This window comes from Hylobates moloch, unplaced genomic scaffold, assembly GCF_009828535.3.
Source record: "Hylobates moloch isolate HMO894 unplaced genomic scaffold, HMol_V3 SCAFFOLD_6, whole genome shotgun sequence".
Lineage (NCBI taxonomy): Eukaryota > Metazoa > Chordata > Mammalia > Primates > Hylobatidae > Hylobates > Hylobates moloch.
In genome coordinates this window covers 91,129,133-91,142,147 of record NW_026652281.1, presented here as the reverse complement: position 1 = coordinate 91,142,147, position 13,015 = coordinate 91,129,133, and the positions used below count along the sequence as shown (strand labels likewise).

The 13,015-nt window shown below is 37.3% G+C and overlaps 1 protein-coding gene across 1 annotated transcript in view; it reads right to left on the bottom strand.

The window, feature by feature from the left end:
- The window catches only part of LPCAT2 (lysophosphatidylcholine acyltransferase 2), a 73,992-nt gene that overhangs the window by 26,086 nt on the left and 34,891 nt on the right, over positions 1-13,015 (bottom strand). The window contains exons 9-11 of the mRNA XM_032157370.2: positions 11,791-11,873; positions 8,121-8,246; positions 6,561-6,714 (exon numbers count right to left, since the gene is read on the bottom strand). Of these exons, the coding sequence (XP_032013261.1) occupies positions 6,561-6,714; positions 8,121-8,246; positions 11,791-11,873 (363 nt within the window). The remainder of the gene's footprint in view (positions 1-6,560; positions 6,715-8,120; positions 8,247-11,790; positions 11,874-13,015) is intronic.

Sequence of the window (13,015 nt, the reverse complement as noted above, 5' to 3'; positions counted from 1 at the left end):
ATTACTTACAACTATGGGAGGATAGTAACAAGAGCTAGACAGATTAGTCAATAATAAAGAGTCTTAGTGATCCCTTTAAATCAGATGTAGAATACCCACAAATTAATAACAGTCACTATAAGTCAGACTTACAGTGACTTGTAGTAATCCTTCAATCCAGTTCTTAAACCTATGAGCATGCTTTGTTTTCATCAGCTTAGGAAATACAGTAGGGACCAGTGAACTACAGCTGGTGGGCCAAATCCAATCTGGGCCTGTTTTGTAAATAAAGTTTTATTGGGACACAGTCATGCTATCCATCTATGTATTTTTATGGCCATTTCTGCTCTATAATAGTGGAAATGAATAGTTGTAACAAACACCATATGGTCTGCAAAGTCAAAAATATTTTCTATCTGGTCCTTTACAGAAAAAGTTTCCTGACTGAAATATAGCTTTGCTGCTAGTGAGTATGGTGACAGTGTTAGATAGAAAATTAAGATGAATGCATCTTGAGATGTAGTGTGGAAGAAATATGACTTGCTTGTGGTAGGAGGTAAGAGACAGATAATATGGTACATTGGCAAGTTTGCAAAAAAAATTATGCACTTATAGAAATATGTGAGAATTGTTTTATAGGTACAGAAGATAACCACTGCCAGGGCAGCACACAACTGCTGAATAACACGGTGCTGAAGGGGGATGAAATGAACAATGATGTTGTCTGGACATTGCAAGACATTGTTATAACTGTAAAAATGATTGTGCTATAATTAATTCTGATTTAGCCAGTGTAAAAATTTCTTAATCTTGTTAAGTGTCTTTGAATCCCTTCAAGTGTGCTGGCATAACGTCTACTCTTAATCTGAATTGTAAACATAAAAAATGTTGAGAAGCCATTGTTTTAAACCATTGTTTAAGCTCTTAGCTGTCACTCATCTGGACATTTAACTAATCCCCAATGAACCTCTGAACCAGAGAGTTAAGAACACATTCACGAAAAAAAAAGAAGCAAAATTAAACCTAAAGATGAAAAGGGTCTTTTTTGTTTTTCAAAGATATGAGACCTTTCCAAAGGAAATTATCCCAAACTAGTGAACTATGCCATGCTTTGGATCATGAATACCACATTTCTGTTGGGCCTTCAAACTGTCTGCCATCAAATATCTGAGAATGTAAAGACATGTTAGAAGGAGCTAATAGCATATTTTTGTAGGATAAATTGAGACAAAAACAAAAAACATTATGAAGTTTTTGTAGACTAACCAAGAATGTAGGTGGGAAGAAAAAGTAAAGAAATGGTGGAGAGATATTGAGGTTTTCCCTCCATCCCCCAAATGCCAACCGCAACAGCATTAGACTTGAGGAAAGATGAGAAAAGAAAAGAAGAAAGGGGGAAAGGAGGATAAAGTGGGAAGGGAACATGAGAAGGGCTTATGGGAGCATTTTTCCACTGCAGGAATTTCTAGCTGCTGAAAGAGCAACAGGGACACCTTACCTTTTCTCTTTCCCATCCTTCCTCCCCTTCCTCCCAGTGTGTACTTAGATTAGCAAGATAAACTACCCTGAAAGAAACAAACTATGGAGCTGCTGAAATTTCTTGCCTTTCTCATCAAACGTCCCTCTGCTAAATCACTCACAGAGACTGACAAAACAAGCCTAGCATGGAAAGTGGGTATGTAGATAAGGTGTGGCATCAATTGCACAATTCAGCTTCTCAAAACAAAGTAAATCTTCACAGGCACAGACATTCAAGTGTGTTCAGAACAGAAAGAGAGAGAGAGGAAGACAGAGAGAGAGACAGACACAGAGAGAGAAAGGAAAAAAGGAAAAAGGAAGGCAAGAAAGGTGAAAATGCATTAATCATTAATTCTCCAGACTATTTTCTCTACCTTCCAGTATGTTGGAGATCAAAAGAAAAGTGCTTTGAAGAATGGTTACGGTTTATATCTAAACCTCAGACATATCATACAAAGAAGTAAAACAAACAAACAACATCAAAAAAACCCCCACAATTATAAAATAATATGTCAGCCTACCAAATCAGTTCATGCGAAAATGCGGTAACCAAATAGGCTACAAAGGCTCATCAGTCTTCCAACTGCCTGGGCCAATTGCTATCTCTAGTCTGAGTTAGTCAATCAGCTAGCTGGCAGTTATTTTAAACTTTGGTTTATATCCCCTTCGCCACTCAAATCTTCCTATACTCAACAGTGCTGTACAAACAATGAGGGTGTTGGCAGGTATCATCAATCATCAAAGACAGAATTGGTGTCACAGCAATTCTTTTTTTTTTTTTTTTTTTTGAGACGGAGTCTCTCTCTGTCGCCCAGGCTGGAGTGCAGTGGCGCAATCTTGGCTCACTGCAAGCTCTGCCTCATGGGTTCACGCCATTCTCCTGCCTCAGCCTCCCGAGTAGCTGGGACTACAGGCGCCTGCAACCACGCCCGGCTAATTTTTTTTGTATTTTTAGTAGAGACGGGGTTTCACCGTGTTAGCCAGGATGGTCTCGATCTCCTGACCTTGTGATCCGCCTGCCTCGGCCTCCCAAAGTGGTGGGATTACAGGCGTGAGCCACCGCGCCTGGCCCTGGTGTCATAACAATTCTGTAACTGCTAGCTATAATAGTTTGGCACCTGAAGGACAGGGCAAGCTCTACAGATATTATTTTTAATTTTGATTAAAAATCCTGATGAGCACAATGTCTAAGATATGCTATAAACTTCGTCCTTTGTCCCTGTTTCATGTCCCTTCCTATTTCCCTATCTCCTGTCCTGGTTTGTACATCCCTGCCATGTTCTTTCCCGTCACTAGTTTCATATATATAGAAATTTTATTTAAAATTACTTGCATGGTTTCTAAAACCATAGTGGAAAATGCTATATAAATCTCAGAAATATTAGTAATCATACAAGTAAAAAGGTACCTCTAATTTTCCAACCTGCGCAGTTACATCCAATAATTTACTTGTGGCTGGAGTGGTAACTCATGCCTGTAATCCCAGCACTTTGGGAGGCCAAGTTGGGTGGATCACCTGAGGTCAGGAGTTCAAGACCAGCCTGGCCAACATGGTGAAGCCTTGTCTCTACTAAAAATATAAAAATTAGCCAGGTGTAGGAGTGCATGCCTGTAATCCCAGCTACTTGGGAGGCTGAGGCAGGAGAATCACTTGGACCCGGGAGGCAGAGGTTGCAGTGAGCTGAGATCACGCCACTGCACTACAGCCTGGGTGACAGGGTGATATTCAGTCTCAAGAAAAAAACAAACAAACAATAAGTTACTTCTTTCTTCCCCTAAATCTTCATTGCACTTTATAGTAGTACTGCTGCAGTCATACAATAGTATTTCATAGATGAGGACAGATTATTTCTATGCTCCATGCAAGCCCAGAAGAGAGGTCCAGGCACTAAACCTAAAGGAAGGTTGCTTAACAGCATCTTGTTAAAGAATAGTTCATCTATGAGATCACAGAATAAGTCATTAGAAGAATTTAGTGTGCTCTGGGAAAAAAGAAAAAAGCCCTGGTTATTTTGGTCATCAAGCCATGTTTTCTTTACAAACTACTTTTTTTCCCAACAGTAAATATAAAACTGGAACTTTTGCTACACGCCAAGATGGATGGAATCTTTAGCCAGCCTATCATTCTCGACTATAACTAGAAACTTTGAACAAAATACAAAAAGCAGCTACTTCTGGACAAAATACCGTAAGAGGATGATTGGTGAGGAAAGTCAAAACTTGAAGAACAACTAGTAAGGCTGTAAAACCATGGAGGCCACTTAAAGTAAGACATTATTAAACTGTTGAAAGAAAAGAACAGTCAACTCAGAATTCTAAATACAAGCATATCTCATGTTACTGTTCTTTGCTTTACTGCACTTCACAGATAATGTATTTTTTGTAACAATTTGAAGATTTGTAACAACCCTGCATGAGCAAGTCTATCAGTGCCATTTTTCCAACAGCATGTGCTCACTTCATGTCTTCATGTCACGTGTTGATAATTCTCCTAATATTTCAAAAAGGTTGTTATTATTATATCTGCTATGGTGATCTATAATTTGTGATCTTTGATGCTACTATTATAATTGCTTTAGAGCACTACAAACTCTGCCCATGTAAGATGGCAAACTTAATGGATAAATGTGTGTGTTCTGATTGTTCCATGGACTGACTGGCCATTCCCAGTCTTGCTTCCTCTCCTTGGTCCTCCCTGTTCCCTGGACACAACAATACTGAAATTAGGCCGAGTAATAACCCTGCGACGGCCTCTAAGTGTTCAGGTGACATAAATGGTTGTACATTTCTTACTTTACATCAAAAGCTAGAAATGATTAAGCTTAGTGAGGAAGGCATGTCAAAAGCCCAGACAGGCCAAGAGCTAGGTCTCTTGCATCAAACAGCCAAGTTGTGAATGCAAAGGAAAGTTCTTGAAAATTAAAAGTGCTACCCCAGTGAACACACAAATGATAAGAAAGTGAAACAGTCTTATTGCTGTTATGAAGAAAGTTTGAATAGTCTGGATAGAAGGTCAAAGCCACAATATTTTGTTAAGCCAAAGCCTAATCCAGAATAAGGCTCTAACTCTCTTCAATTCTGTGAAGGCTGAGAGAGGTGAGGGAGCTGCAGAAGAAAAGATTGAAGCTAGCAGAAGTTGGTTCATGAGGTTCAAGAAAAGAAGTTGTCTCCATAATATAAAAGTGCAAGATACAGCAGCAAGTGCTGATGGAGAAGCTGCAGCAAGTTATCCAGAAAATCTAGCTAAGGTAATTGATGAAGATTTTCAATGTAGATGAAATGGCCTTTTAATGAAAGAAAATGCCATCTAAGACTTTCATACCTAGAGAGAAATCAATGCCTGGCTTCAAGGCTTCAAAAGACAGGCTGATCCTTTTGTTAGGGCCTAATACAGTGGGTGGCTTTAAGTTGAAGCCAATGCTCATTTGCCATTCTGAAAATCCAAGGGCCCTTATACATTATGTTAAATCTACTCTGTCTGTGTTCTGTAAATGGAACAACAAAGCCTGGATGACTGCACATTTGTTCATAGGATGATTTAAAGATTATTTTAAGAACATTGTTGAGACCTACTGCTCAGGAAAAAAAGATTCCTTTCAAAATATTACTGTTCACTGAGAATGTACCTAGTTACCCAAGAGCTCTGATGGAGATATAGAAGGAGGCTAATGTTGTTTTCATGCCTGCTAACACAACATCCATTCTGCCACCCATAGATCAAGGAGTAATTTCGACTCTGAAGCCTTATTAAGAAATGCTGTAAGGCTATAGCTGCCATAAGAAATGCTATAAGGCTATATAGCTGCCATAGCTAGTGATTCTTCTGGTGGATTTGGGTAAAGTAAATTGAAAACCTTTTGGAAAAGATTCACCATTCTAGAAGCCATTAAGAACATTCATGATTCATGGAAGGAGGTCAAAATATCAACATTAACGGGAGTTTGGAAGAACCCAATTGCAACCCTTATGGATGACTTTGAGGGGCTCAAGACCTCAGTGGAGGAAGTAAATGCAGATGTGGAAATAGCAAGAGAACTAGAATTAAAAACGGAGCCTGAAGATGTGACTGAATTGCTGCAATCTCATGATAAAACTTGAATGGGTAAGATGCTTCTTATGGATGAGCAAAGAAAGTGGTTTATTGCAATGGAAACTACTCCTGATGAAGATGCTGTGAACATTGTTAAAATGACAACAATTGATTTAGACTGTTACATGAACTTAGTTGATAAAGCAATGACAGGGTTTGAGAGGACTGACTGCAATTTTGAAAGAAGTTCTACTGTGGTAAAATGTTATAAAATAGCATCGAATACCACAAAAATATCTTTTTTTTTTTTTTTTTTTAGAGATGAAGCTTCGCTCTTGTTGCCCAGCTGAAGTGCAATGGCGTGAACTCGGCCCATTGCAACCTCTGCCTCCCAGGTTCAAGCAATTCTCCTGCCTCAGCCTCCCAAGTAGCTGGGATTACGGGCATGTACCACCAAGCCCAGCTAATTTTTGTATTTTTAGTTGAGACAAGGTTTCACCATGTTGGTCAAGCTGTTCTCAAATTCCTGACCTCAGGAAATCCACCCACTTGGCCTCCCAAACTGCTGGGATTACAGCTGGAAGTCTAAAACCTTCAGAATAAAATTCTAAACACCCATGTCATTAATGTATGAGTTTTGATATAAATTTTAAAATTCCTGCCAATGATATAAACTCTTCCAGGTCCATACCACAAATGTGGTTATATGGTCACAATGTTTATTTCTGACCTGGTATTTAAAATAATAGATACATATATTATTTTATATCATATTATACTAAAATAATAGATATATGATATGATATATATTTTATTATATTATATATGACAGTATAATAAATGTTACAATATACACACACAATTATTAATATTACTATTAAGGAGAAAAAAACAAAATCATGCAATTAAACCATAGGCTCAGCCTTGATTCTTCTAACACTGACTTGTCAACTTTTTCAAATTGCCTACCATATTGATTTACTCACTGTAGGACTGACAGAGTAAAAATGTGAAAGATTAAATTTTAACATACCCTGTCAAAGAGTGCAAAAAGTTGTCTCAAGACATCTGAAACAGGCAACTTTAAATACGTGGCGAATTCTTCAATTCCAATTCTTCCTCCTTTTGAGGAACTCGCAATAGATGCATATTCATCCAAATGCTTACGAACACCATCCCAATCTAATCTAAACAAACAAGGAATTACAGATACATGTTATTAGCCCTTTACAATTCACATGGACATTTTATGATCATTATTTTACTAATAATGTATCTAAGAGAAAAATATTTTAAGTGTTAAATTTGTAAAGGAGAATAAAATAGGTACTTAAAAGCACATATTCAACATATATGCAGGCATTTAATCTTTTAAAGGATACTTGTATAACTGACAATTATCTCAAATATCTCAGGGAAAGAAAAGTAAATAAAAAGAAGAACATTGTAGTGGAATAATAAATTATTCATGAGAAGAAAATAAAAAAGCAAATATTTTAAATCTAAACATTACTTAGTGAGTCTATAGTATGTATTAAGTTTTTAAAGATGAAATAACAATTCTTGCTTTCAAGAAGCTTTCAGGCTGATAATGAATTCATATTTCACAAAATGTTATGATAGGGGGATTCATTAGACTATACACATGTCCTCCAAGATTAGTTATGAAAAACCATGGTGATAAAACACTGGAAAATGCACTGTAGATTACATCATATCCTACCTTTGCTTTGTTGAATTAAACAAATGACCTAACATATACTTCTTAACCCAATTTCAGTGGCTAACTAAACTTTTTAAATCTACAGAACATTGTAACCATAATATGCAAACAAAAGCAAAACATTTTTGTTATCTTACAATATAAATAATATTTTCTATATCAGTTATCAAAATATTATACTTTAATACTGAACTTTGATATAGTAACTGGTTCTTCAGCTCCTTCATAGACAGGATGTTAATTAATAAATTTTGCAAACTCCAGATAGGGCTGAGAACAGAATGAACTGCAATAAGGGTAGAGGGAGGTTGAGGGTTACACCTTTTATAGCAAATAGCTCAACAAGAATGTTCTCAATGGTTTAAACTAGATCTAAAGAGCACGAAGAAGATTTTTGCCTTTTTTTTAAAAATAGGTATCCAGAAAAAAAGGCAGATCTAGGGCAAGTATTTAATATTCAGTGATGGTAAGAATTGCAACTATACAAATCAATTCACGTTTCTCATGTGAAGCTCTGACTACCACATGCCAGTATCATCTACTGATGCTGTCCTTGTAAGAAGGTGGCAGGATTAACTTCTCTGAGCCACTAACTCCCTCTGAGCAGGGAGGCAGATCTGTGTGGATCCACATTTATTATCCCTTGGTCTCCTCCTGTGACCAGTGCACATATCTCTGAGTTAACTGTTCTTGAAAAAGCAAAAGTAGATGAATAAAATGTGAGCTAAATTCACAACTCCGACTTTCCCAATATACACCAAGTGGGAACTAGAGCTAAGCATTAATAAAGCAGGAGAAAATAAACAGATAGGATTTCAGATCCCTTTTGGACAACTTTATGAAAGTGTAGTCATTTAAAAATACACTTACTTCAATTTCCGGCTAATTTTAGTAAATTCCACCAGCCCAGCTTCCATAGGCAATGTTAGCTGTCCTGCTGAAATCATCAATCTGCAATCTTCATAGGTATGATCTGTTACTGGTATTCCCAGAGCTCTTAATAAAAGTATTAAGAAGCAAACTAAAATTCATTTTTTTTTAAAAAAAGTAATCATATTTCACTAGGCTTTAACTGGTTCCAAACAACAGCAAATGAAAAAGTATTTACTACTTTTTAAACCAGTAACTCTCGCTTTTCTTGACAAAGAGACCTGTTTCTCCATTTATTCGCAGACTTACTAAGGATTAAGTTAATCTTCTTATATCTACATGCTTCTGTCTGTGTAGCTGATAATTTTTGCTTTGTGTTTTAACTATAATAATAATAACAGTTGCCTTCAGTCTCATGGAAAGTAATTAGAAGACTTAGGTTCAAGTCCTAGTGGAGTTTTTTTACCAGCTGTGGATGAAGCCTCACTTTTCTCATCTGTACATAGGAGTGAATACTATCCTTATTCCAAATGGTTACTGTAAGGACAAAAAAAGAATGCCTGTGGAGGGTACTGTTTAAACAAATAAATGGAGCCTCACACAGTGCCTCACACCTGTAATCCCAGCACTTTGGGAGGCCAACACAGGCAGATCACTTGAGGCCAGGAGTTTGAGACCAGCTTGGCCAACATGGTGAAACCCCATCTCTACTAAAAATACAAAAATTACGTGGGTGTGGTGGTGGCACACCTGTAGTCTCAGCTACTCAGGAGGCTGAGGCAGGGGAACTGCTTAAACCCAGGAGGCAGAGGTTGCGTGAGCTGAGACTGCACCACTGCACTCCAGCCTGGGTGACAGAGGGAGACCCCATATCAAAAAATAAATAAAATAAAATAAACAGATAAATGGCATTTGTATATAGTGTAAGTAAGCAATCTATTCAAATTGCTAGCTGTCTATGTTTTTCATCTTTTATAGCTAGAGATCACCTTCTTGCTACATGGCAATCTTCCAAAAATACTGAAGCAAAAGATATTTCTTCTAAACCTAAACATCCTCCATCCTTAAGGGAAAGTATAACTCCTAGTTCCTACTTCACTACTCACAGATTAAATGATAGTGAATTAGATTTGAAAAAAATACATATTTATAAGAACTGGAAAAACACTGAATACCAAAAAAAAAGGTGCAGTACATGAGATAAAGATTCCTCTTCACTAAATTTTTATCCACAAATATTCAGTGAAAACCATAAAATTATGTCTTTAAACTGCATTGGATTTTGTTGAATCATTGCTAGAAACATTACATTTTCAATGAATACAATCAGAATAAAACATTTTTTTTGGCCAGATGCGGTGGCTCACGCCAGTAATCCCAGCACTTTGGGAGGCCAAGGCAGGCGGATCACCCGAGGTCAGGAGTTCGAGACCAGCCTGGCCAACATGGCAAAACCCCATCTTTACTAAAAATACAAAAATTAGCTGGGCATGATGGTGGGCGCCTGTAATCCCAGCTACTCGGGAGGTTGAGGCAGGAGAATCACTTGAACCCAGGAGGCGGAGGTTGCAGTGAGCCGAGATCGTGCCATTGCACTCCAGCCTGAGTGACAGAGCAAGACTCTGTCTCAAAAAAACAACAACAACAAAAGCAAAAAAAAAATTTCTTTCTATCTAAAATATTTTTTCTAAGCTCTTTGATTAATAAGTGTTGTGGTATAAAAATATATAAGATGGAAAATTAAATTTTAAAATATTTTGGGACTTATAATAATAAATAGTACAGTATAATAGTTAAGAGCTTGGGCTTTGGTAACAGGAAATGTGGATTTGAGTTCTAGCCCAGACAGTCACTACCTAGTGTGACTTTGGGCAAACTACTCACCTCCCCAAGTCAGCTTTCTTACTTATATCACAGAGTTGATGTAAAGATAATGTTAAATAACTTAAGTTGAGGGCCTGCCACAGTACTTGTGTCTTCAAATGCTTTTATCATATACTTTCCTACTTGAGTCTCCTAATAATCAAAACCATGAGAAAGACAAGGCAACGATTTTAACTCCCATTTCACATGTGAGGAGAAGGGGATTTGGAGGAGACTTGTCCAAAGTTGTGCAGCTAATCAAGGTCTTTCTTACTCTTTATCACAAGTCATTATTACCTCCGCACCTTTGAATTCAGAAAAAGGCTGTCTAAACAAATCCCTTCTCTTGTTTCTAAGCACAATTTGGGAAGCCAAAATATCTGATATAAGTTCTCTCCATTTTTTTTTTTTCTTTTTTGAGATGGAGTTTTGTTCATCGCCCAGGCTGGAGTGCAGTGGCATGAAAACTTGGCTCACTGCAACCTCTACCTCCCAGGTTCCAGCAATTCTCCTGCCTCAGCCTCCTGAGTAGCTGGGATTACAGGCGCTTGCCACAATGCCTGGCTAATTTTTGTATTTTTAATAGAGACAGGGTTTCACCATGTTGGCCAGGCTGGTCTCGAGCTCCTGACCTCGTGATCCACTCACCTCGGCCTTCCAAAGTGCTGGGATTACAAGTGTGAGTCACCGCACCCAGCCCAGTTCTCTCAATTTCTAATAATTATCTTGCTTTCTACCTTTTGGATATAAGCTGGCATGAAAACATAAGAAAGGAAGAGAAGGAAATAACATAAAAACTAACTTTGTAGCTGATCTAGAAACTAGATAAAACAAGCACTTCTATATACACTTCTATATACATTTAATAGCAAATTTTTTGCCAAACATTTATTCTATTTTGAAAAGTTATTCTGCAGAAAAATATTAAGATACATATATTAGAATAAAACATATACTTATAGAGACACACATACATATACATATATACATGGCTGGCTATATATATATATATATATGAAATCTGGCTGTAAAGCTAAATTCAGCTATGAAGCTAAATTCAGAGTTCTCATTGAATTTTTACTAAGAGAATAAACACTGCTGGTCTATTAGCTCCAAACCTACCACTGGGAATGACGGAGGTGGTGTGTGGGAAGAGGGTGCACACCTGGAGGGCTCTGAGGCTACCTGGGTGGTGGTATAGTATAATACATTCTTTCATTACAAGATAGGGGGTGATTTATCTAGTCAGAACGGCCAGTTAGAACTCCCTTATGTGCAGGAAAATATTAACCTTATGTTTTATAGTTTCTAAATCCTAATTTATAGCCATCCATGAAGAGGTGTCTTTTTCCCTCTTCTATGCATCTCTTTTTGCATTGCAAACTTTCTCTTTTTTGGTGCTATAGTCAGTAATGCCTTAGAAACACTCATCCTTGGGCAGCTATATGAAGGTCGAAGGGATAGAAGGTGGGCCACGGCAGGAACCACTGAGATCATCACAAGGCTCAACTGACAGTGGCGGGCCAGCTTAGGAGAATCCACCCTGTGCAAGGCACTGGCTGGTCTTTTCTGGTTATTGTATCCTCTCCAGTCTTTCCGGTAAAGATGTATTTCCTTATTTGTGGTATGCAGCTGGGGAAAATATTTATAGATTGTTATACTGACCTCATCCTGGGCACATTATCTTACGTATCAAAATGAGTTGGGGAACGAGGCCTTCAGGGGTTAAAAAAATCCTTAAAATGAGTTAAACGACATGTGCAAATAATTTTCAAATTATGAGTTATAATCAAATATAGACACTTACTCTGCCATTAAATTCCGGACTTTATTGGCAAAAAGGACAGGATCATTTTTTTCTTCATCATTTGGTACTTGAACTGGCATAAACTGAAAGACAAATATACCTTTCCATAACAATGTCTTAAGCCTAAGACATTAAATGCCAAGTAAATTAATTTATACATTATCAATATATTAAATCATCTACCTTTCTAGAACATAGGTTATATGAGGTAATGGGGCACTGGGCTTGTACTCAGGAGATCTGTTTCTAAGCCCTGGGTCTGCTTGTGTGTTAACTAGTATGTCATTTAACTTTGCTGAACCATCTCCTCAACTCTAAAAAGAGGGCTAAGATCACTACTTCCCTGGTGATTGTGAGGGTGAAACAAGCCAGTGTCTGGAATTCTGGAAGTGTAAAGCTGTAGCTACTAAGATCTTTCTTCTCGAGCTGCATTTTCTACTACTCCCATCGCTTTATGTGAAAACTTCTTTTTTTCTTTTCTTTTTGTCTTGCATCTTCTCTATCCATTCTAATGTCAACCATATTTTTACTATTTGTTTGAACTTTATGTTTTGTCATTTATTCTGCTTTTTAAAAAAACTCTTAGTATTGGCTTTACAGCTTTTTGCTTAACACCATTTTTTGCTTTAGCATTTTTAATTGTACTTTTTCTCTGCTTGATGTTCTGTGATGCCTCAATTGTACTGTTCTTGTTTTTATTTATGGTTTTCTCACATTAACAAGGTTTTAGTGCCATATTCAAGTTATTATGTATTTTTCAGCACCTACGATATACCAGGCAAGATTAATAGGACCCTATTCCCTGCTCTAAAGAAGATCAATATTTTAATAGTATAGAACAACACATTGATAACTCCATATGCTAAGTGTCATTACCCCTATTACCCCCAATTATAGATGGGGCTCAATAGCTTAATTAACTTACATAAAGGCATACAAGTCACATGGCCAGAATTCAGCCCAAGATTTGTCAGATTAAAAAAAAACCTTATTTTCTCCACTAACCATCCTTCCTGGAGTATGAAAGCAAGAAGTAGGAAAGGATTAATTTTGTCAGGGGCCAGGGAAATGCAGCCAAAGAGGAAGGTGGTGCCTAGGGAGAGAGTGCACACAGGAAAGCTAATTCTGTTAAGGGTGCTCTATAGAAGAACTAATACTTGATGTTGGCTTTTTAAGAATAAGTGAGATTTTGCCAATAGTTACTGTTTATTGAATTATAACTACA